The 26,750-nt window shown below is 40.8% G+C and overlaps 1 protein-coding gene across 1 annotated transcript in view; it reads right to left on the bottom strand.

Annotated features, from left to right (window-relative positions):
- slc43a1b (solute carrier family 43 member 1b) overlaps positions 1-24,410 on the bottom strand; it is a 33,498-nt gene extending 9,088 nt beyond the window's left edge. Inside the window, exons 1-5 of the mRNA XM_034095170.2 lie at positions 24,208-24,410; positions 7,657-7,831; positions 6,501-6,684; positions 6,322-6,377; positions 5,869-5,945 (exon numbers count right to left, since the gene is read on the bottom strand). Of these exons, the coding sequence (XP_033951061.1) occupies positions 5,869-5,945; positions 6,322-6,377; positions 6,501-6,684; positions 7,657-7,810 (471 nt within the window). The 5' untranslated portion in view covers positions 7,811-7,831; positions 24,208-24,410. The remainder of the gene's footprint in view (positions 1-5,868; positions 5,946-6,321; positions 6,378-6,500; positions 6,685-7,656; positions 7,832-24,207) is intronic.
- Between the last annotated feature and the right edge of the window lie 2,340 nt (positions 24,411-26,750).

Consider the following 26,750-nt stretch of genomic DNA (forward strand, 5'->3'; position numbering starts at 1 on the left):
GCCTATTGTGGTTTTACCATTCAAATCAGCAACATATTAATAACATTAACTTTGCATTTATTTTTTATACTTGCATTTTTAATAGTTTCTGCATATTAAACATTGAAAAAGTGGCAAGGCAGGTTTATTTATCATAATAGCTTTGCTCGCTAGCTAGTTCCCACTAAAGGTATATCAACAGTAACTTTGTGCATTCTAAATGTCACAGCCACATCTTTATTGGTTGCCCAAGTTTTGTTTATTGTTTCTTTATACGTTACAGTACAGATAACCCAAAAGTGTTAGCTTTAGCGTTTCCCTGCGCCAGCTGGTATCATGTGTTATCATACATGATGTGTGATGACTCTGCACATAGGCTTTACCTCTCACTTACACGTTATAATCGACACGTGACATACAGTAATGTCCGTGTACGATTCCACACTGAAGTAACAAAATGCAATGCCTCATTTTCATCCGTCTGATGTACTAACGTAGGACCGGGGTCATAGAGAGGACTCAGTAGTCGGGACCTTGTGCTTCCTTCAAGTTTTATTTGACATTTGCAACAACAACTACAGTTGAGTCGTTGCCCATGAAATGTAAGTGTTTCCCTCCCTCGAACAGGGCTATTATAATGTATTATAAAAAAGAATGCAGTAAAAGGGAGAATCCAAGATAGAAATAATCAACACATTATTGCAGAAGTTAAAATAAAAATATAGTAATGTTATTGTTAGAAATTAATATATACATCTATAAAGTCATATGGGCACTATTTAGTGGTTGATTGAAATGTGGCGCACTTTCTTTGTTCTATTGACAGCTGTGACTAACTGCACTGTTGGAGCCTCTGTAAACAGTGCAGACTGATAAGAGAATCGGTCAGCTCTGTGATACCCACACAGTGTGGCCGCTGTGGGCACAACGTGTTCTCTGCTGGTATGCTATTCACCAAAGGCTCTTATCTGACAAATCTACTCTCTTGTTTGTTTGTAGCCTTTATTTATCCAGGTTAAAGAATCCCATTGAGATCAGCCATCTGTTTTACAGGGGAGACCTGCCGCACATGTTACACATGTAACAGAAAACAAAAAAGGACACATACAACATAATGACCGGGGTAGAATTTACAAACTTATTCACAAAGACAGGACCAGGAGTATCAAATATCAATTCCTCAAGCTGTGCTTTAAAATGATGCAGGGGAACCAAAATGCTCATTTTAAATATTGTTTGCAGAGTGTTCCACGCGAGAGGAGCTGCGCACATAAAAGTGTTAGTGCCTAAAACAGTCCTAGCACTTGCGACTTTATCTACATCTACATTGAAAGCGTTCCTACTCTAAATGGAAACAGGTTGGTTGCTATCATTGTTATGTACATTTATTTAGTAGTGTCTCTACTTTAAAGAGTGCTCTCCTGCTAATGTTCAGGTGTATATCAGTATGTAGTGTCTCTACTTTAAAGAGTCCTCTCCTGCTGATGTTCAGGTGTATATCAGTATGTAGTGTCTCTACTTTAAAGAGTCCTCTCCTGCTGATGTTCAGGTGTATATCAGTATGTAGTGTCTCTACTTTAAAGAGTGCTCTCCTGCTGATGTTCAGCTGTATATCAGTATGTAGTGTCTCTACTTTAAAGAGTCCTCTCCCGCTGATGTTCAGGTGTATATCAGTATGTAGTGTCTCTACTTTAAAGAGTCCTCTCCTGCTGATGTTCAGGTGTATATCAGTATGTAGTGTCTCTACTTTAAAGAGTCCTCTCCTGCTGATGTTCAGGTGTATATCAGTATGTAGTGTCTCTACTTTAAAGAGTCCTCTCCTGCTGATGTTCAGGTGTATATCAGTATGTAGTGTCTCTACTTTAAAGAGTCCTCTCCTGCTGATGTTCAGGTGTATATCAGTATGTAGTGTCTCTACTTTAAAGAGTGCTCTCCTGCTGATGTTCAGCTGTATATCAGTATGTAGTGTCTCTACTTTAAAGAGTCCTCTCCCGCAGATGTTCAGGTGTATATCAGTATGTAGTGTCTCTACTTTAAAGAGTCCTCTCCTGCTGATGTTCAGGTGTATATCAGTATGTAGTGTCTCTACTTTAAAGAGTCCTCTCCTGCTGATGTTCAGGTGTATATCAGTATGTAGTGTCTCTACTTTAAAGAGTCCTCTCCTGCTGATGTTCAGGTGTATATCAGTATGTAGTGTCTCTACTTTAAAGAGTGCTCTCCTGCTGATGTTCAGCTGTATATCAGTATGTAGTGTCTCTACTTTAAAGAGTCCTCTCCCGCTGATGTTCAGGTGTATATCAGTATGTAGTGTCTCTACTTTAAAGAGTCCTCTCCCGCTGATGTTCAGGTGTATATCAGTATGTAGTGTCTCTACTTTAAAGAGTCCTCTCCTGCTGATGTTCAGGTGTATATCAGTATGTAGTGTCTCTACTTTAAAGAGTCCTCTCCTGCTGATGTTCAGGTGTATATCAGTATGTAGTGTCTCTACTTTAAAGAGTCCTCTACTGCTGATGTTCAGGTGTATATCAGTATGTAGTGTCTCTACTTTAAAGAGTCCTCTCCTGCTGATGTTCAGGTGTATATCAGTATGTAGTGTCTCTACTTTAAAGAGTCCTCTCCTGCTGATGTTCAGGTGTATATCAGTATGTAGTGTCTCTACTTTAAAGAGTCCTCTCCTGCTGATGTTCAGGTTCATATCAGTATGTAGTGTCTCTACTTTAAAGAGTCCTCTCCTGCTGATGTGCAGGTGTATATCAGTATGTAGTGTCTCTACTTTAAAGAGTCCTCTCCTGCTGATGTTCAGGTGTATATCAGTATGTAGTGTCTCTACTTTAAAGAGTCCTCTCCTGCTGATGTTCAGGTGTATATCAGTATGTAGTGTCTCTACTTTAAAGAGTCCTCTCCTGCTGATGTTCAGGTGTATATCAGTATGTAGTGTCTCTACTTTAAAGAGTCCTCTCCTGCTGATGTGCAGGTGTATATCAGTATGTAGTGTCTCTACTTTAAAGAGTCCTCTCCTGCTGATGTTCAGGTGTATATCAGTATGTAGTGTCTCTACTTTAAAGAGTCCTCTCCTGCTGATGTTCAGGTGTATATCAGTATGTAGTGTCTCTACTTTAAAGAGTCCTCTCCTGCTGATGTTCAGGTGTATATCAGTATGTAGTGTCTCTACTTTAAAGAGTCCTCTCCTGCTGATGTTCAGGTGTATATCAGTATGTAGTGTCTCTACATGTCTCCATGCTTTAATGTTCAAAAAGCTCTTTATTTTTCTCATCCTGCCTGTGCTGCAGCACCTCTTTTCACCCTCTGTCTGAAACCAGAGCCCAGTCTGCTCTGATTCGTTAGCTGGCCGGCTCTCTTGTGATTGGTCAACCGTTTAGAGATGTCCCACCCTTAGCCTATCATGTACAATGTGTTGGAGCGCTAGCTAATAGAAGCTTGAGTGTTACATAGTGATGTCATTATGTTACGGAAGTTAACAAAGGAGTCCAATGGAGGCATTTCAGGCAAAAACCTATAGAACACACCACAGGAAAGGGAGAAACCCTACAAAGCCTAATCTGGCCTCTTTAAACTATAGCCGCCAGGGTGCGTTTAGCTTTTCCCGTTTCTGTGACAGTCACAGTCAAAGATTATTTTATTCATTTATTGGAAAAAATGTCATGATCGCTTTTATACATTTTAAGAATGGTGTTTATCTTTTTTGAGAATTAGTTCTTATTTTATTTTATTTATTTGGGTCTACAACAGATGATACAAATGTATATGTCAGTAAATGTGTACTAACAGAGGCGGGTGTGTGTGTGGAAACAACAGGGACAGAGCTGCTGTCAGACGATCACACTAACCCTATCCTTGCGTCTCTCCATGCTTCCCTGGTGGGAGGGACTAGTCGCAGGGAAACGACGCAAGTGAGGGACGCAAGGATTCCATTTAATCGACCTGAGATGCAGCCAGTGGCCGTTTCTCAATCTCAAGGATACTGGCTTCCAAGCCAATATTTCAAGGATGCTACGTCATCAAGTGGCGCAGCAGGACCGTTCCAATGTCCAGCACACTTGGAATTCCACCGAGGCCGCGTCCTTGGTTTGGGGGAAATTTCGAGGCTGCACATGGGTAGACTTCGTGTCCTTAAAATCCCCACAATGCTTTGCGCACGGACCAATTTAAAAAACCCTTGCGGAGAATGGCTGAACCGACGCAGCACACATTTAAATGTAAGTGTGTAGTGGCGTAGAACATGTGTTGGAAAATATTTGTTTGTTATCACCAAAAATGTGTTCCGGGAAAGTAAAGCAAGTTCATAATTAGATAGACATCGTGAGGTATTTATTTTCGGTTCAGTTTATGTTGAAACCGTTAGAGAGAGTGGCACACTTGTTAGCCTGTTCCATTCTTCTTCGTTTTCCGAAGCCGTGGCTTGGAAGCATACTTGCTTCGTTTCTGAAGGAAGTGACTTGGAAGTACGCGACTACCAAGCCAACATCCTCGAGATTGAGAAACGGCCAGTGACTCACTATCGCCTCTCGAGGAACAAGTTCTTCCTCAACACTTCCACTGCTCTGCCTCTGCCCGCCCCTAAAGCATCCACCTCCAACGCTGTGCGCCCCCAGGTCCTCAGTGAACCCAGTGAACCGTGTCTATCACAACTGGACCTTCTGTAGACACACAGAAGTCTTTATCAGTATGTATTAAGGCTAATATTGGCCCTGCTCAGACCAAGGAAACAGAATATTTAAAATAACACTGCCCAACCAGCATTATCAGAGGGTGTTTAAAAGCTAGTTAGATTAGCGGGGAATGTGCGCTGTTTACATCAAGTAGTTATGTAAAAGCTTATCAACTAGATAAACACAAACACACACCAGCCAGGAATGACAGCAGTGAGGCCAGAATGACCATGTCAAGTCCAGGACACGGTCTCTGTCAGGAAGAGAAAGGGGGAGGAACACAGGGAGGGTGACAGGAGGACAGGGCTATGGAGGGTGTGTTGTCCGCCCATGCTTTGGATTGGCTTAGAGGCCGCAGCAGAATTTAGAACAAGTGGTACAGCATGTGCTGCTTTACAAAATACACACACACACACACACACACACACACACACACACACACACACACACACACACACACACACACACACACACACACACACACACACAGCTTGGCGTGAGAGTTTGTGAACATTCTGAGGCCGTGCAGGTGGTACATTCTGGATTGTACCATTCACACACAGATCACATGTTCATAATCTCAGGTGTACACAAAGCAGTGTTTGGAAGCTGAACGCTGAACTACACAGAGGTTGTTGGACTCTGAAGGCCTACGCCCCCTGTCCAGTCTGTCATGGCAGGTGTTTTGACTGATATAGAGGGATGGAACATTGGGACACGAGGCGTCCTGGTGACCTGGGAGTCTTGCTGTCACATGTTCAGGTCCTTTGTCCTGTGTCCCTGTCCTCGTTCTAATGCTGCCTGCACGTCATAACTTCCACACTGATGAGCCCAGGTGGCTTATTTTAGCTCCACGTTGACACGCTAGCATCTTGTGCTTTTCTATTGCGTTTCAACTGTTGTTTTAAATGTCTAAGAGGACTGAATGTACTTTGCATCATCAATTAAGATAGGACAGCTCAATTAAGCAAAACCTTAAGTCCCTTGCTCCTCCAACAAGGCAACATAGTTATAAAAGACATAAAACAATAATAAAATAAAATAAATAGTGTCGAATAGAATAGTGCAGAGTATGTTGCAGACCGATGTGCAAGTAACGCAGATGAAGTAACCTATATACATGTCAGGAAAATGAATAATGTGTGTGTGTGTGTGTGTGTGTGTGTGTGTGTGTGTGTGTGTGTGTGTGTGTGTGTGTGTGTGTGTGTGTGTGTCATACTGTGAGTGAGGTGAAGGTCAGGCAGATTCCTCCGAAGCCGTTGAAGGAGACAGCGAGGAAGATGAGGAAAGACAGCGCTGATGGAACACATGGAAATAAAGAAAATAAGCTTTATTGACACTTTAAAGGTGCATTCAGAGTTTCTTTCAATGTGAGATGTGTACTTTCATCCATGATTCAAAACTGACAGTGAGCACCCAACATGTTCAAAATGATTTCTGAAAAACGATGTGAAGAAAATGCAATTTCCTTTTACAACACACAGTAGGGGAATTCATTCATTCATTCTGTTCCAAGTCACTCCAACTGTTTGTAGTCGGTTTCCTCAAGGACTTGTAAATGCATTTATATAGCTTGACAGATAATTGAAAACATTTACAAAATAGGACATGAAGTTAAAAAGGCTGCATGCTTTTTCTATATCTCTGGTGGAGTATTGTACTGTTACTGTACCTGCAGGGTCATAAGCAGCGGCAGCCATCATGGCACAGGAAGCGGCAAAACATGCGCTGAAAAGGAAACAGGATGTCAGAGCACGTTGACTGTGGTTCCAATGGTACTTTTATTTAATAGGTTGAAATCTGCGCTTGTGTTCTGTTAAAAGGCAAATAACAAAAGACTGTCTGTCACACCTGCCAACGAGCCTCAGTGGGCGTGGCCCAAATCTGTCCATCAGGATGCCCAGAGGCAGAGTGGCTGCACTCAGGAGGAAGGAGCCAATGGTGAAGCCCAGGTTCAACACCTCCTCCTGCTCCGTACAGCTCGGCCAGGCCCCGCTCTCCACCACGGTCACGTTGGGGTCCACAGTCACATTTTCTGCATGGTTTCATAAAAAAAAGGAGAATGTAGAGAACAGAAAAAATCCTCACTGCACTGAGAACCGCGACATGACACTGTCTGGGTAAAAATAACACAATATACCGCTGCCAACAGGATAGGCCCAGAGTAGTTAGTAGTTAGTCTTTGTCTCGGTCTGGGCTGATTTTTGGGAAGTTCATTTTGTCCGCTTGTTATTAATCACATGGTAGTTGCAGCTTTGATATGTGGTCTTGTTTTATAGAGGCTCAAACCTTAACTAAATAAACGCACTGCTGCTGTTGCACTGCCCAAAGCTTTGCCAATGACTCATGTTAAGATGACATTATTAAACAATATGTTCTATTAGTTCTGATTCTATGTAAAAGTTCAAAGCTGGTAGAGGAGGCTTTAGTAGCAATATTATGTTCTTTCATGAGGCTTGTGTAGAATATAAAAGAGGCTCTTCTTGATCCTGGCCAACGACCATCTCCATACGCTGAGGGTCAGTGTTTTTCTATCTTCTAAGAGTACATTAACAGAAGCATCCTATCTCCCGTTTGACCCTTAATGTTACCAGCTGGCAAAGTAATCTTGCATATCTTGGATTAAGTTTCAACAAAAAAATGACCTAAGAAACTAAATAGTTAATAGTATCCAAAGAGACTCAGATCATCTTTTATAGTAGTTATTTTTAAAACAAGAAATATTGCAAAATGGAATGGTTGTCATATCCATCAGTAAAATCAGACCTGGAAGAGACTCCACAAACAATCATGTTCTCCTCAAAGAAATAGAAACCTCCCTGAACCTCGAGCATGTCGGCACTAAGTCACACACCTAAAACATGTAAGCATCTGTCCGTACCACTATTAGAAATGTCCTGTAACACAATAACATTGTAGCGTTGAAATGATGGGAGAATGTTATGTGCCTCCTGGGATGCTAACAGCACGAGAAAGGACCAGAGGGCAGTTCTGATGGTGCTCTCACCAACACAAAGGTGTGAGTAGAAGCCTTCGCTCTTCAGCATGATGAGCAGTGAGCCCCAGCCCAGCAGCACCGCAGAGAAGAGCAGGTTCTCTATGATGGCTGTGACCGCCATCCACCACCTCCGCCTGAAGGCCTGGGCCAAGCTGGGAGCCATCGCAGCTGCTGGACAGGAAGCCTGAAGAGGAAAACATTAGTCCACTGAACAGCTGGGAATCCGGACAGTCCGACACATCTTAACTCTGCGCCAACATGCTTTACTACCTTGTAGTTTTCCCACAGAACGTTAAACCCCTGAACAGAGAACATGCTGTTTCTGTTTCAAGGTGTCCTTATGCATTTCTCATCTCATCGGTGGAGGCTTTTGCCATTTGTTTCCTCTCTATCTTGTGTTTGACAAGCCTAGAAAAACACTACAAAACCCAAAACAAGTTTCTGCAAATACAGTAGTGGAGTAATTGAAATATGTAGAAGGTGTTCCTTTATTTCATTTGAGTGGTCAGGGTTATTGGATATGTAACTTAAGATACTTTGAATGCAAGACCATTGCTTTACACTTTGTCATCATCAACATCTTTTTAATGTTTCGTCCCTTCTTGAATTACTTTTTCAATTTGAACTATTATTGTTGTAATTGTCTAATTTGACTTCATTGCATTCCTTAAAAAGTTGTTCTTCCTGTGCAAAACATGTAAAGCACTTTTATTTTAATTTTGAATAATGAATAAGAAAAAGTAGGGGCTGTTAAACTGAGATTATGATTATGATGTGAGTGAAAATGTAACTGAACTTGGTCTGTAAACTATGATGCATATTTGGGTAATAACGCCTGATAGTGTTCTGATTAGTAAATACTATAATAATTCAGGAAAAACTTTCCCAACATAGAATCATAGCATGACAACATGTTTTTAAATAAACTGGGCTGTAATTAGGTTTTATGCAACTATCAGCTGTAATGACCAAAATAAATATACTGTATTCCCTCACCAATCATTGCCTGTCAGTCTTAATCCAAGTTTATTCAAAACACACAGTGGAGTTTTTTTCATTTCAATACCAATTCATTGTCTATATTAATTCTTAAGCACATTTAGCTAATAAAACAAACATCTAACTTTGTATATCCCAAAATGACATCTCCATTTATTCGAACTTTTTGGCAGTATACTTTATTGTCCCCGTAAGGAAATCAGTTTTGGACTCCGTCCTGCAGTTCCACAAAAGATTTTTTTTAAATCATAAAAAGGTTACTACGTATAGTACACAATAAGTGGTTATGTAGTCAATTTGATCCAAGATCCCTCCGCTTCGCATCGGATTCCCTATTCATCCTGAAGGGTGTTCTTTTCCCCATAATGACCGCCTCGCTGCACATTATCCCGCTTATGACACGGCCAGCCAGATATATAAAAAACTAAAAACTCGACTCCTAATATCAATTGAAATTATTTTATTGACTTCAAAATTATCGTATTTCTTCCGCTAAGAAAAAAAAAAACTCGGTTCCACGGCGCACCAACGGCTGGAACTGCGACAACAACAACTTTATGGCAGCACTCAGCACTATCCAACTCTGTTCACAGTTTCTGATCCACTAACAAGTCCTTAACCTCTGCAGAGCTCATACCGTGTTCCAGTTAGTATGTACTTCCTCTCTGCCTTCTTCTGGTGATTTATCTGACATCCAGCGCTCCGTCTTTTACTTTCTCTTTCTTGATCTACCGTAGCAACGGCAGGAACTGCTTCGATAATGATTCAAGCCCTTCCTAAAGTCACCAGAGGACTAGCCGACGCTGAAGTCGGCTGTTGCCTGGCCGTGTTCTCCTGCGTTTTGGCCATGTGTCGCACGGGAACACACCGCACCGACTTCAGTGCGTGAGTGGCAATAACTCTCCTTACCAGCAGGCGGCGGTAGTGTGTATTCGTCATGAAGAGGCAACAACCGGAAGACAGAGAAGAAGAAGAGTATCTTTTCTCCGTAATATCATACAGAGCTGGCCTCTCCTGGATCAAGGTGATGAGCAGGTCTTCGTTTGCATCATTCCAGATCGCCATGATGAGATGAAAATGAATAGCAGTCTGTGTGTGCCTTCTTAAATCGTTTGTTTACGTCCCTCACTTCCGCTTCGCTTCTCATGCACTGATTTGCTAGCTGAACAGCCAATCAGAGTGATTATTTGGTCCGACTGCCAGACCCGATGCATGGCCGATTCAACATGTTGAATCGGCCATGCATCGGGTCTGGCAGTCCAAATAAGGCGTGTCACGGTCGACGGTGCGGGACACACCAACCTGACTACGGCGCCGCGAATGCCCGACAGCCTCTGACGGCCTCTGACTCCCAAAATCGGGTTGGTGTGTCAGGGCCTTTAGACTTGACACATTACAAATTATTTCACTTTACTTAAATATTTGTATTTAAGAAGTAAACCTAAGTAGGCTATAGTTCATTAGTGTAACACAAATTACATTAATCAATTCACTTATTAAATGTATTTAAAACAGAGCAACTCAAAATGACTTGTTTTCATTTTGCACATCCCCTTTGCGCATGCGCAACATCCGTTCTGTCATTTGCCGCCGTTTGTCTGACACTGACTGGAAACTGACTGGAAACTGACTGGGGAAACTGACGGTGGAAAGTCTATTATTTGGTAAGTATTTGTTTTTTCTAGTAGTTTAGAATGTTCCCTGTTTCCAAGTAATGCCTTTTCATAATATCGAAAAGAATATTTGAAACCACCGTGTTATATTTTGCTCCGTTTTTAGTTGGGTCTAAACAGCAAGCTAGCTAGCTTGCTAGATATGGTTAGCATTGAATACTGGATAGTAGAGATCATTACATTATATTACATTAGATTTAACGTTATTGTCATTGAACACAGTACACCAAAATTCAGTTTAAATTCAACCAAAAAATGCAAAGAGTAATTAAAGTGCATGAGGTAAAGCGGCAAGCTAGCTAGCCAGATAACTGGTTTGTTAGCTATCTTGCTAGATACGGTTAGCATTGGATACTGGATAACGGAGATCATTAGATTATATTACATTAGATTTAACGTTATTGGGTCATTCTACAGAAAAGGTGGAAGTACTGTCACTTACTTTTGCAGACACCAAAATACATGATGTTGACCTAATACTCACATTCATTATATATGTTGAATACATAGAGATTGCCTTTACAATGGTACTAAATTAAAACATTAAAAAAATTGTTTTATACATAAATTGCTATTTATTTAAAATGCCAAGTTCAAGGAACTGCCTTGTCACTTTGATCATACATGGAAGTGGAGCCTATAGTTTTCATTTAAAATATATTTTTTTCAATAAATAAATCTCATTCATATTTACATAACATTACATACATTAAATATAACACTACAATGGTAACAAAAAACGCAAATTATTATTAATAATATTCAATAAATGTTAGTCACCCAAAATTACGTCATTGGGTGTTACTGCTACACAAAACGCTTTTATTTTGAAGTAATGTACTGTCTCTGAAGTGCCTCCTGTAACAAGAGATCATTTGAGGCAGTGCAGTGGACAAAGACATAAGTCAGATACTTCTTACTTTGTTTGTTAAAGGTGTCATTTTATCTTCAAATTTTACGTGCGTCTTTCAAGTCTGTCATTAGTGTTACTCATTGCATAGCCCTAGGGGTGAACATTTAAATGGGAAAATGTATTGTATTGAAGAGTTAAACGATTTTGATATTGACTGAAGCCACATTTGGTCTGACACATTGCAGCCATTTTGTTAAAATGGTAGTGTTTTCTCCAAATTGTCACTGGTGTTACCGTCACTGGTGTTACGTGTTACCAGGAAGAAGAGTAATATATTATGTTCCTATATAAATACGCTTTGTATAATGTATACAAATAATAAAAATACTTTAAAGGTCACATGTCATGTCCATTTCCACTGATCATAATTCCATTGTTGTGGTCTACTAGAACAGATTTATACTGTGCAATTTTCCAAACTCACATTGGTTTCGCATACAGCATCTCTGTAAAGTATGTGTATTCACTCTCTCCACTAAACGGCTCGTTGCAGCTCTCCCCCCCAGCACAGTGTGCTCTGATTGGTCGGGACGTTGTGAATCGCGCTAAGCTCCGTGGAGGTGTGATTTCCTTGTTTAGCGATACACAGCGAAACACAGCCAAACTCACCCTGAGCACACACAAAGTCACAGCCGTAGTAAAAACAATAAGTGTGGCTTGATATTGAGTAAGAAAAAGGTTGATAGACGCTGTGAGAATGGGTCTGCAGAGAGAATTTCGCCGCGATCCCAACTGTCTGTTATCAGCCTGCAGCCAGGGAGGAGAAATCAGCAGAGCTGCATGCACTGAGTGTGTGAGGAAGTCCGTGGATTGGTCAATTTGGACCAATCAGCGGGGGCTTAACGTAACAGCTCCGCGGACGTAACGTAACGGCTCCACGGATTGGTCCATTTCGTTCCGGGGACGACATGACATCATGATGTACCCGGAAGAATCAAATGGACAGTGACGTATCTTAGGGGTGGTCGATATGACAATATATATCGTCGTGACGATATTAGGTCTCCACGATATGCTTTTTCAGAGATATCGTCCTATCGTGATAAAAAAAAAAAATAGCGGGAGGGGAAGAGGCTCTCCATGCGCGGCGCAGGGGGCTAAAACAGCGGACGAAGAGCCTCTTCCCCTCCCGCTCCCCCAGCCTCACCTACTGATTTTAATTTCACCATATATCAAGCCCGATCGATTTCACAATGTCAGCGCACCTCTGCTTTCGTTCAGTCCGAGTTGTTTGACACGCTCCCAAAGTCCCCGCCCCCTTTCTTTGCAGCGAGGGAAAATACACTGTTGGCAGTCTGCACACACAGCAATAATGGACGGAGAGTCAGATTCTGATGTAGAAGAATTAGATTTAGTCCCCAAAAAGAACTCTACGTCTGTGGTATGGAAATATTTTGGATATAACACAACAGACACGGAGCAAACAAATGTAATTTGCAAAATGCGCAAAAAAGGAAATTTAAAAGCGACAGATGGCAACACGTCGGGCTTACGAGACCACCTCAAACGCAAGCACCAGAAAGAGCATGCAGAGACTGTAAGAGTGCAAGGTCCCCCGCGTGTGAATGCACAATCTACCGCAGCGACTGCACCAAAACAAACTACCATAGGGCAGGCATTTCATAAAGGGGCTCCTTATGAAAAGACTAGCAAACGGTGGAAAGACATAACTGACGCGGTGGCGTTTTATGTTTTTCCCTTCAGTTATGCTAAAGTCTTTTATTACACTTCAAGTCTACTCTAAAGTTTACATTTTAATTGTTTGGCACTGACTTTTCCTCATTGATGTTTTATGTTTTATTTAGTTATGTTTTACCCTCCTTTTCATGTTTATTGATGTTCACTGCTCACTTGTTCATTCAGGGATTCATTTCTGAAATAAAACCAGCTTGAAATGCTATTCTGGTCTGTTACTCCTTTTGGTTTTAGTTTCTGTTACCTTGCAGGTGCTTGTACTGTTAAGTAACTTGAAAAATAACCATAATAACCGACATGAAAAAATATCGTGATATATATCGTCTATCGTGATACTGCTTGAAAATATCGTGATAACATATTTTTCAATATCGCCCACCCCTAACGTATCTCCAACGAGGCGTTTTGGGGAGGTATTTTCTGTTTTAGAGTTTTACTCCCTACATGGTGTACTTTGAGGGTTTTGACTCTGCAGACCGTTTACATGCATAAAAACCTTCATAACACACAAGGGGACGGGCAATAACCTGAAAAGCATGACATGTCACCTTTAAGCTCTACTTGTTGTGGATTCATCAAGTTAAGAGTTAGTTATTGCTATTCAACAGGTTTTAGATGTGTTTAGAAGGAATATATTTCAGCAGATTTGTATCACCCAGATTCCACCTTTTCTGTAGAATGACTCTATTGTCATTGAACACAGTACACCAAAATTCAGTTTAAATTCAACCAAAGAATGCAAAGAGTAATTCAAGTGAATGAGGTAACAGTATAGGAGGCAGAGCCTGCATGCAGCCCAGCAAGGGCTGCCATTTTCTATTATAAAGCTCAGCAGGTCTGTCCATCTCTCTCCTGGCCTTAGTGCAGGCAGGCAGAGGAGGACAGGCAGAGCCACTCGTTTCTGTAGGAGTTCAGTTGATTTGAGTTTTTCAATCACAATATCAGCCTTCATCTCTAATAAAAAATAAAATTGCTAGCTAGTTAATGGTAACGTTTATTTTAATGCCCTATGCAACTGTTCAACAAAAACAAATATTCATGTTTTATTTAAATCATTATGTAATAATAATTTGATATGCTTTATCAATATATGTCCATTTTACGCAATTTAACTGTTGCTTTATAAAAAAATTCTACTAGACTCTTAATTTTAAAGTGTGATCTGTTATCGTTTTCTTTTGGGTTGTGCAATCTTAGGCAATTACTGTATGTGTTGTCTGTGAAAATTCAAATATATAAGCATTTTAATCACACCTCTAATATATTTATGTTGTCTTTTGCAGTTTGATCAGCATTAACAAGCACCTTGGGGCAACCTCTTATTTATGGTAAGTACACGGCTACTTTCACAATACTTGCACAAGCTGATCTGTTTTTGAGGATCACAACATCACCACTTCAATCAAAGTTCATGTGGCAGCTGGACCATTCTCAGACAAGCTCTTGAAGATCTTCAAGACCAAAGGAGGACTGAAGGGGCACAAAATCAAGGAGGCCCTTGCAATATCAGATTCGGTTAGTATAAATGCATAGAACATCGTTTTTCACTGTATTGTTTTTGTCCATGCTCATAAGAACACATTTAAGAAATTGTCTGCTTTTATTGTGTTTTTATGGCAATAGCTTATTGTGGAAATGTAGGGGTAAGGAGTCCTGCTTAGGGACACACAACAGATACAGCCCTCTACTTTGTAGACTACCTGCTCTGTTGCACATGCATTGTGCTTAATTGTCTTTGATTTATCGCCTCTGCTTTAGTTTGAAAACATCCACATCAAGAGGGGGTGCATCCTGCGAAGCATCGCGATCTACCTCAACGAGGATCCAGACTCTTTTTTTATGGAGTATCAGGTATGTTTATCACAATATGTTTTCAATGTAGTGGTTAACAGTGTTACCCACAATTATAACCACCATTACTTACATTTATAATAAGAAAATTCTATGGCACACAACCCTATTCCTGCTTACATCTATGTCTTATCACATATCATAAATACATGCAGAAATCTATACATTAATATAGGAATGAATATATGTAAGAATGAATAAATACAGAAATAAATAAATAATAATAAATAGATATAGAAGTAATTTCATCAGGCAAGTGTTAAAATAAATATAGAAAAAAGTGAATTAATACATTTATACAGATATAAATACATCTATAAATTAACATAGGAATACAATTGATAAATACAGATATAAATAAAAGCAAATGTGAATTAAAACATGAATATATCTAGAAATAAATACAAATAATAAATGAATGCTGAAATAAATAGTTACATTTATATATATTTTTTTTACAGTGCTATTTTTTATAAGTGGGAGGTGGACCGAACATCCTTTAGGGGGGTCGTCGCCTCCTCTCGGGGGGTCCGGGGGCATGCTCCCCCGGGAATATATATATATATATTTTTTAAATATTGAAGTTGAAAGCATCAATCTGGTGCACTTTGAGAGCAACATTAACCCTACCTTAATAACACCTTAAAGCGGACAAAAGGCACTGGAGAACACTCATTAACACCATTTAATGAAGCAAACTAATGCCTTAACTCACTGAAATAGTCGTTTACTTATTAAGGTGAAACGAATGTGTGTAGAGTTTTAAAGGATGCGTTTTGATTCTGGCGCATTGCTTATCGTTTTATAGATCTATTCTCATCCACCATCTTTGTTTGTGACGTAAAGAGTGTAAGAGTCACGTTTCTGAATCGGACACTCTGAGTGGATGCAGTCACAGCCAATCGGAGTCTGATTCAGAGGGTTGCCTGTCAGTTCTGTTGTTATGTGTACTGAAACGAGAGCCGGTATAATTCCACGCGCGAAAACAAAATAAAAATTGGAATACGTTATTTTAGTGTCTTAAAGTAGACTGAGGTATGAAGGGTTAACGTTACATCTTGGGATAATTTTTAGTCATGTTCTGTATACATACTAACATATAAGGGTATACTTAGTCTGGTTACTCCATGTTTACTAGATATAACATTAACGTTACATCACTCTTTTTCACTTCTTACTCAGTCAGCCAGAGGGCAGATATCACCATTAGATTCACAAACCTGAAACATCATCCATTTCTTGACTGCTGGTGATGACATTGTTGTCAGCTACTGATACTGCTGCTGCTGCAGCTTGTGGCGCCTGCTTCAATGACAATAACATTCTAATATCCATAACTGTAGAGGCTATTAGCTTAAAACTAGTCAGGCACTAGGAAGGATCACTTCTGCTTCAGGGCAGGCTACGCAGTACGCAGGCTAATTTCCCACAGGGGCTGCCTCTCTGGTGGACTCCGGTACTGCACATTACTCCCGAGACGTTTAAAAAAAAAAAAAAATTATAATAATGTTTTTAAGTGAAATATCCGGGGCTTTTCAGAAAACATCCGGGGCTTGAGCCCAAGTAGCCACCCCCTAGCGCCGCCACTGTTATACATCCATGCTTCCAAGGGAGTTTCCATTAAAAAAAATGTTCGCCGGTCTTCCGGACAAAATTAGAAAAGTGCCGGTCAGAGGTCTTCTTTGTTATTTATTGAGCTTTAAATCAAATTGATAACTACTCTATATAATAATTAGTGCTGTCAAAATTATCGCGTTAACGGCGGTAATTAATTTTTTGAATTAATTGCGTTAAAATATTTAACGCATTTAACGCATGTGCAGAATGGCCCGCCCCATACGTGCCACCAGTGGCAGCGCCAGGGTATGGCTGGGGTAGGCTACACCCATACCAAGAAATGGCTTAGCCCCACCATGAAAAATGATGTTAAAGTAAGCAAAATAAAGTCTGCCAACTCGCGCGGAGTAAATTGCACAGACAGCAGTTAGTAAGATTGATTTCAGTAGCCACGGTTTTGAAAACTTTTGTCACATAGTGATCATCTTCTCAATAGAACATCTTTGATAACGGCGTGGTGTTGTTGCAGGAAGTCCCGACGGAGAATACTTTTGCTGTAGTACAGGGCAGAGCCATATAATAGTAATAATATGGCTCTGGTACAGGGGTGCACATAACTGGTACGCAGGTTATGTGCGTAATCTGAAATGCGTACCGCCACTTGTGTCACAAAGCGCATTTGCGTACCCACGTACTTGTGAAGCTTTTCCAGAAGGCGGTTAGATCACCGGACGACAGAGTCGGTGTCCGTGTGCACAGACAGGGCTGCTGTTACCAAAACTACGCCAACCGGCTGCGGAGGGAGACTCCCCCCTTCACTGGAGAACTGCGCTAAAACAGCTGATCACAACGTTCACACTCTGTGGTCACAAAGTACTCCACTACTCCGCCCCCCCCCCCCTCTGTCGACTTTCCTGAAGTACTCCCCCGTTGATAGAAATCAACACGTAATGAATTAAGACCCCACGGTTTGATGATTGATAGGTGTGTGTGTGGGCTGTCTTTCATTTTGACACGCAGAACAATGTTATAATAAACATAGATACTGTATGTTAAATGGATATATCCGCCTTCTTTCATTTATCTTTCCATTCCCACAACAATATACATAAATAAATGGCATATTTTGAATGGTGATTAATCATGATTAATTAATTTTTAAACTATGATTAATCTGATTACAATTTTTAATCATTTGACAGCCCTAATAATAATATAAGAATAATAAACTGAGTTTTCCTCCCCCTCTTATGACAGCCCAGCAGCTGATCTTTGAGCAGGAGACATAGGGAGAGGGAGATGGGGGGAGAGGGAGGCGGGGCTATTTCATCGTTATCAGGAAATGATCGTATAGAGCGTACACACAGAGCCGTTTGCTCCCCAGAGCGCTCCGTTTGCAGATCTATCCACCTTGGGACCCGTTATCGTTTGCGGGGTCCGTTTCTATCCTTTTGTTACAGCCTCGTGTAAATGAAAGGGCTATACGCAAGAGAAATGCGGATACAACCCGTATCGTCCTCGTGTAAACGGGGTCTTAGTGTTACTACAACTAGAGTCTAGACTCTAGACCCTCCATAAAAACGCGATTCTGCGATCGCAGAATTTACCGCATAATCAGCAAAATAGCGCATATTTATGAAAAGGCCGCATAATCCCCGCATTTTTCCACACAAAGTTGAGGGAAAAAAGTTAACTCGTCTTGACGAGTAGTGATGATGACGCAACGTCATCAGCTCGCGCATCACAGAAGATAAACAACACCGTAGAGTGAATGTGTGGAGCTCACACGAGAGAGAAAACACAAAAATGAACAAATCTAATCCATCTCATTTACCGACGAACATTTCTGCTAAAGACCGGGCAAAGCAGTACCCCGATGTCTTGCACGCAAGTGGGGGGAAACTATTCTGCACTATGAACTATATGCAACTGTATTGGAGCATAAGAGAAAATCCACGGTGACGACCCACTTTGATTCATTCAAACATTCGAAAATGCTTTCTGCTGCTGCGGACAAGAAAGCCAAACAACTCACGTTCACCGAGGCATCAACCTCCAAAACCCTTTCGAGTGCTACAAGAAACGAGGTGAGAAGCCTACAACATTGAAGCTGGTCAGATAACGAACAAGTATATGAAAACAGAATGAGGCGGAGAAGTGTGTGTGTATGTGTGTGTGTGTGTGTGTGTGTGAGAGAGTGTGATTAAAATAGCCCAATTGCTTTTACAATAAATAAACATCGAATGTGTTTAATTGAATAGTAAAGGGGTTTAACGTTAGTGGCAGGTTGTGTGTGAGAGAGAATAAATAAGACAGCCCAATATTTAAAAAAAAAAAATGTTGCATATTTTTCGCAACTTCCCGCAATCGCATAAAAACCCCGCATGTTTAATCCATAGATTGTATATATAAATGGACGTAGTGTCCGTGACGTCACCCATAGGACTCTGCAGAGTTGCCGTGAAGCCCTTAGTAGGCGGAGTCGGCCACTAACGGCTCGACTGTGACGTCAGAGTCTAATCCCGCCTGCTCCAAATAAGGGCAAAGAGGCGGAGCCGAGGCGGGACCTGCTGCCTCCGAACTGGAAGTAAACAGAGCTAGCTCAGGCTAAGAAGCTAAGCTAACATGAAATACATGCATACCAAGTTACTGCTAACGGTGTAGTTCCCCTATATAAACGTTACATTCATAATCAAATGAGACAATCTGCAAGAGAATTAGCTATATTTTGTTATTCTTAATGCTTGTCATTCACATGTTGAGAAAAGACAGACTCCACCGCCCGGACCTAACGGAGCCGCAGTGGGCTAGCTCCGGGACGCCGGCTGCAGCTAGCCCCCTGCGGCTCCGTTAGCTCCGGCGGCCACCACTGGGATAATTGGGTCCCCTATTAACATTTGCTCCCGTTTAGCATTATGGGCGTCATAGCCATAGACTATAAAAGTCTTACCCAAGGCTGAATCATAAACTAAAATGTATATGTATGCATAAAGGGTTACGTCCTTAGCTGGCTAATAAGTAACAAGCTAAGCTACCAAGCACACAAACACCTGCGAACGGGGTTAACATGTATAATATTATCATTTTAGACTTCTTGGAAGTTCTGTTAGTACATTCAAGCACACAGCACCACATTTTAATTGTCTGGTATTTGTAACAATATTCCCTAAAAGGCACAATCACCACGAACACGGCTAAAGCTAAAGGGTCAAGTACAGTACTATGACTAACTAACGTTGTAGCCTCTATGGTTGTAGCCTAGCAGAGTGGACAAGTTGCTGTTAGCTGACAGTGAGGCATGTACGTGTCCATCAACGTGACCACGCCCTAATTTATGCAAACACTTTAAGACCTAATATAAATAAAAGGGTCGTGTTAGAAAACAATTCACTCAAAGATTCATAATCATGAAGGTGGAATCTAACTATATCGATAATAATATTTATTGCATCCATGGGTAGAAACATGTTTTTTTCTGCTGTGAAGTTGGGCATTTTAACATGGGGGTCTATGGAAATGGCTCCTTTCTGCAGCCAGTCCCTAGCGGCCCATGTAGGAACTGCAGTGTGTGGCACTTCCGTATTGGCTTCCCGGCTGTTCCCCAGAGTTTGCCGCTTGGTTTAATCGCATAATCAAGGATTTTAGCCCGCGTTTTTCTGGAGGGTCTATAACTAGCAAACACAATAGCTTCTTTCTTTTATCTCTTTAATTATCTGGCATGGTCTCAGACCCAAGACGGCACAGTCACTCATCTGTGTGCTGCCACATCTCTTGACCTCAGTTCTTCACTGACCCAACGCTTTACACGGGCTACCAGTAAACACGTTAGCTGCAAATGCAAGCAACACGCTTCAGAAGCAATCCAGGGTCCAAGCACCTTGGGTGGGCCCAAGGCTGAAAGGCCTTCTGGACAAACAGGTCCCGTCCTTTCTGAACCGCATATGGTTACTGTAAATGTTTCAACAAAAAAAGGCAAAATACGTCACGTGTTTAAGTGTGAAAATATCAAGAAACGTTAAATGTTTTGGGGAAATTCCTTCAATATGAGTGTAAGGTTAAAACGATACACTCATAGTTTTGGTGAGGGGAAAACTGTGAATGTTAACTGTGTGTGTGTTAGAAGTACTTCAATCACCATTAAATGGCATCGCTGTTGCATCAGCTACATATGAGGTGTCGGATGTGATCTGTCATGAAACCTGAAAGCAGAGAAGTGATTAGGGAATGGGGGAGGAGTTTGACCCCAGTTGACCTTTTACTGTGACTGGATCTATCAAGTTTCATTCACTGATATATAGGGTTGGGTATCGTTTGAATTTCCACGATTCCGATTCCGATTCTACTTTTCGATTCCGGTTCTTAACGGTTCTCGATTCCGATTCTTTGAGGGGCAGGGTAAAAAAAGGATACATGCTTCTTCCACCAAAACAATTACATTTATTCGAGAAACTTTTACACAGGTTAGTTTAAAGTAATATTCACATTAATCAGTCTGTTTATATTCACTGCTATGTAACTGTAACCTGAGAACCACTGAAGCTACAACAGTGCAACAGTCCAACTTGTAAAGGAACCCCCCCCCCCCATTTAAAAACAGTTCTTGTTGAGAAAAACAAGCATACCTGCCTTCTCAGGCATACCGGGAAGAAAGGTTTGAACATTTTAAAGCAAAATGCTTCAATCTGGTGCACTTTAAGCAGAATGACTAGAGACTAGATCTAGGGGGTACAACTCTAAACACCCATATGAAAAAGATTGGTTTACATTTTAATAATTAAATAAGTATGTGAACATAACCAATAACCCATAGCCAATAACAAATACATGTAACGTATTCATATCTTATTTTACTATTTTATTTATGCATATTTTTTTATCTCCAGTTTAAAACGATATGTCTGGTTTACTGTCCTATAGTATACAGTGGAATGATTTCAAACCTGTTTTATCCCAATAATTATAAAGGAGTGCCTTGGAAATATGTGTTTGCATAAATTGACCAGAAATCGGTGTTGAAATATATGATGGACTGAATTCAACACTTCTTTGGGGTGTGTGTGTGTGTGTGTGTGTGTGTGTGTGTCTTTATTAACAGCCAGTGCTTACCTCCGTGAATTATTTCCAATGATTTCTTATCTCCATTCTCCTCCAATAGATCCATAATCCATGCGATGATTCTTCTTACGCAATGTGTGCTTATTATTTTTTGTTGACAAAATATAGCGATAGCAGGAAACAAAAAAAGTCACTGAGGTGACACGCTACAAAAAATAATTGCTGAGATCAAAACTAATAATGTAGTTTAATGAAAACTGGGATGATCAACTTATTTTCCTTAGACATGTACATTGTTATAATAAAAGCAATCATTAAACTTGCGGTCAACAAAAAGTACAAAGACCCTGTGTCACCCTCTCTTCCACACACACCTCACGCAGGTAACAGGATTATTATGTGTGCCGCCCATATCCATGTGACCCAAGCCAACCAATCAATAGATCAAACAAATATCTTATATTAAAACAAAACGCATTACCCACACGTTTCATGGCTCCTGCAACCTCCTTGTTAGAATGGAATCTTGTTATGAACACAGCAGACATTATATTCTTAAATATATCTACATCTCTCTCTCTCTAAATACCCTGTTACACTCATTCTTTTTTCTCGGTGGTCCTAATAAATGACCACTTCCATGTCGAAGTGACACCCACCGTAGGACAAATATGTACCACACGTTGAAGTATAGGGGAGACCAGGGACAGTTGTAACACTTTTTGGGTTTTCCCCAATATAGTAAAAAACCATTTACACTAGGATAGCCATTTTGCTATATTATACATTCTCAATGTGTCAACTACTGAAACAATGTATTTAAGATGTTTCTATGAAATAAGTACAGGTTGGAAAATGTATTTTAAAAAATCAACTGTGACAACCGTCCCTGTGTACAGGGACGGTTGTAACACATGCCAGGGACAGTTGTAACGGTTACCTTTTTCACGCTGACGGAAGAAGAAGGAAAGCTGTCAAATTCTAAGGCAACAAGATTTGAATGGGGTTTCACACATTCTCCAACAAACCATGAACAATGAACAGAACTTCAAACAGAACACCAGATGGAATTCATCTGATTCAGTTGTGGCTGGTGTAAAAGTCACTTCCATCTGTATAGATAGCCTATTCTACCTTAATTATGTAGACATGCCTCTTTTGAGCTGAGACCATATCAGTCAGCTGCCTCCATCAGGTAGTCTCTCAAAAGCATCTCTTGCTCTGTTGAGAACACCAGTAGCCTACTCTTTGGGGTGTTTGGATCCCTGACTCTCCAACCCCAGCCTCTCTGTATGGAACCGGCACAGGGTGACATGGCATAGATCCAGGGTGACATGGCATAGTACAGGGTGACATGGCATAGATCCAGGGCCTTTGCCACTTCCCTGACTGATTTGCCCTTCTCAACTTCATTTGAGGCCCTCTGCAGCAGAGCAAGTGGCACTCCCCTGTCTGTCTTCCTCTTTCTGACATTTGGCATATTGTAAACACACACACACACTTTACTGTACAGTATGTTATTGTTTATTTTTACAGGGACAATGCACACCAATCAACAATATTGATCATTGGAGCAAATGAGCCATCATTGTAAATGTGCCATGTTACAGCCGTCCCAGGACCACCAGTCACGTCTTCACCCCCTGTGAACCTGCCTGGTTGCTAGCTTGACCCATATTTAGCTAGTTATATTTGTAGCTTACAAAACAGTGATTCTAATAATACTAGTTTGGATTAGATATTTGACCTCAAGACAGTATCCAAAAAATACGGCATATACTTTTTGTTAATGTTTTACCTCAGAAACACACTTTTCCTGATATCTTTCGTAACAGATTTAAACGTGGCTCCTTTTTTTCTCACAGCGATCTTTCCATCGAGCTGAGCATGTGCAGAGGGAGTTTCATCATTAGCTTGTTTGTGATTGGAGATATTGAAGGCGTTACAACTGTCCCTGGTCTCCTCCAAACGCTATTGGCCAACTCCATTTCACCATCACATGTGTTTTTATCAAAGCGACTTTCTAATGTTCTACGGCATCAGCTCCACCTCCAGGGGTGGACTGGGACTAAAAATCAGCCCGGGACTCTCGACCGGCCCACTTCGGTACCGCCGGCCCACCTCGGTACCGCGAGTAAATACCGCTAGTAAATTGTCAACGGTGCTAGTGCCTTATCTGACTGGCCCACATCGTCCGACCGGCCCACTTCAGTACCGGCCCACTTCAGTACCGGCCCATCGGGATTCGTCCCGTACGTCCCGATGGCCAGTCGGCCACTGTCCACCTCCCTCATTAGACTCCAGCGTGACCAGAACGCAGCCGCCAGACTCCTCACCCACACCAAATCATGGCATCACATCACCCCGGTCCTCAAAGAACTCCACTGGCTTCCCGTCTCTCACCACATCCACTACAAACTCCTGGTCCTCACATACAAAGCCCTCTACCATCTTCCTCACTGACCTCCTCATCCTTATCCAACTCCCCCTCAGGAGGTCCCTCAGATCCACCTCAGCCGGTTTGCTTTCCACCCCCAAGGCCAAACTCCGGAGTCCTGTCTGTCGTTCGTCTTCGTCTGCCCTTCCCTCTCCCCCCTTCCAAACTGTAAAGTGACTTTGAGTCTTGAAAAGCACTATATAAATTCAATGTATTATTATTATTATTATGGACACTTTTCCCAGTTATACATGATGATAAGATAACGGAGGGGGACCTTCTGGCTTAGAAGAACAACAGACTGATGTCCCTGGTCATTCAAAGTCAGCGCAGGCTTTATAAGGAGGACGCAATCATGCAACAGGTTTAAAGTCACTTACTTTAAAGGTGAATTCTCCAGTAGATGATCTGTAGTTTAAGATGACCGTTCAACCAGTGGAGCTTCTGTTTCCCAACCGGACAAAGTTGGATTCTGTCTCAGAGTTTAATCTTTCTTTCTTTTGTTGATTTAAAGTGTGGCAGCTGTACTCACTGGCACATGTGCACTCACTTTGACTCTGAGCACGGCATGTCTATAAATGGAGCTCATGTCCTGCCTGCCTGCCCACCCCACTGACACACACGTGCGCACACACACGTGTGCACACATACGCACACACACACACACACACACACACACACACACACACACACACACACACACAGTCTGAAGATAGATAGAACTTCATATCTCCAGTGGTTGTAGAACTTGAATGTGTGTATTATAGGATGTACTTTTCTTATTCACTTGTCACTCTAAGTGTGTCCTTCCGGAGAGGCACCTGTCAACAGTGACACTGACATACTGGGGGGGGGGGGGGGGGGGGGGGGGGGGGGGGAGCTTACTCACTAGTCCCACCATGTGGTTAGCTGCAGTATGATCAGCTTTAAAAACATTTATTTCTAATATTGTTGAACACCTAATCATACAATTTAACGGTAAATAAATGCTTATATACAGTCTTTGTCCCACCAACACAGTAAATGGGGCTCAGCCAATCAGAGGGACTGTGGTATGTAGTGTCCAAAGGCATAACACCTGACCCCAAATTGCTCCCGTTGGCATGTTAACTGTATGGAAGTGAAAGTAAATCGCTTTGGATAATAGTCTGGACGTTTTACATGTTGTACCCAAGCGAGCACATTGGATTAAAATTATATTTTAATTTTTTTTTTAAACGGCATACTTCTGCAATGTTTAGTATTACATGTATAGATTACATTTTACTTTTTCTACTGGTCTATTATAAAAATGTATGTTGAATTTTATATTGTGTATTCTTAAGATACTATTTTGATATATATCTTCTGTACTGTTGATTTGTATATATACTGTTCATGTTTATTTTGTATTATATTTTAACTCTGTAATACCTGTTAACCTTCTGCTGAAGATGAATGAATAAAGTTGATGTTATCTAATATGATCTAATAGTCATCACACGCTTGCACTCGTGCTGCCAGTTTTCACATACAAGCGGGACATTCTGAACTTCAACACGAACCACTGCTGAGGTTTTTATTTGACCTAGTATCTATATTGGAGCTTTTTTATCTTGTCAAACAATTACAGCGCAATAAGATTCTGGCCCATATTATTTATTCTTCTTTTAGTCCGGTAACATCATTTTCAAAGACAGCAAACTCTCTAACAGCAGAATGAACTAGAACATATTTAGAAAATAAAATATACAAAATAGTGCTCCTTCATTTAGCTTCAGTAAGATGATAGTTGTTGGTGAGAGGGAGACAGATGTGACATCATCATTATTAACTCTTCAATTCACCTTTATTCAAACAGGTGAGTCAGCCAGGTACAACTTTCATTTCTTGTGACAGTCTGGAACCAAAAAGCCTTTCACTCATGTTCATCCTGAAGATGTGTGAGCTAACAACTATAACACAATAACAATAAAGAACGCTGTTTGTGTAAACAAAGTTGGTATGTGTTTCTTCTGTTAAAACAAAAACATATATATATATAATTGCAACAAACATCTCTCTGTTCGTTTTGCAGTTTTCAAGCTATTGTGTGATTCATTAAGCACAAATAAAAAAATAAAGCAAAACTACGGACAACAAAAGGTACAGTATATACTATATGTTTGAATCATTATCTGGCAGTAGTAGTGATTAAACAACAATTTAAATTAAATAAAACACAAATAGAAAAGCCACAAACTGCCTGGAACACAACAGGTCCAAAGAAAGCAGCGTCATGTTTGTATGAAATGGTGTCATGAATAACTATATGGGCCAATTTGAGGGAAAACAATGTTTGAAATCTGACATTTGGGCAAAAGGCGCGGCGATGTTGTGAGAGAGAGTCGTGCTGCTGTGAGAAGGAAGTCTCCGTTTCGAATGAAGTGGCACTTTTTGGAGGAAAGTCATGAAACAATGTGATCATTTATAATATAAGAATCAACTGGAAATGGGAAGATGACAGAGTAACAGATTTATAATGGAAAGCAGCAATATGATGTGTAATCACTTTGAAACGTTCAATTGCAAGAATTAAGTGGCACCTTTACAGGAAGAAATCACAACATTACTGGAACAAATGTTAAGCAATAATATTGATACATATTACGAGAATATAGACACCACTTTATGTAATGCTCTTCTAGTCTGTGTCAGCAGGAAAATGTAATATTAGTTGTACGTGTATCTTCCTTAATTATACTCGTTGTGGCCAAATGTCATAGACAAATAAGTCATTCCGAACGACATGAATCCAAACAGTTGCACAAATAAAAAAATCCCTTCAATGGCAAACAGAGTGAGATCGCAGCAGGAAACGGCTGAATGGCACAAAGCTTCGAATGAATCGCTGACTCAAAGCAGGCCTCTCCAGGACTCATGAGGAATGTATCACAGCGGTGCT

This window comes from Pseudochaenichthys georgianus, chromosome 1 (assembly GCF_902827115.2).
Source record: "Pseudochaenichthys georgianus chromosome 1, fPseGeo1.2, whole genome shotgun sequence".
NCBI lineage: Eukaryota > Metazoa > Chordata > Actinopteri > Perciformes > Channichthyidae > Pseudochaenichthys > Pseudochaenichthys georgianus.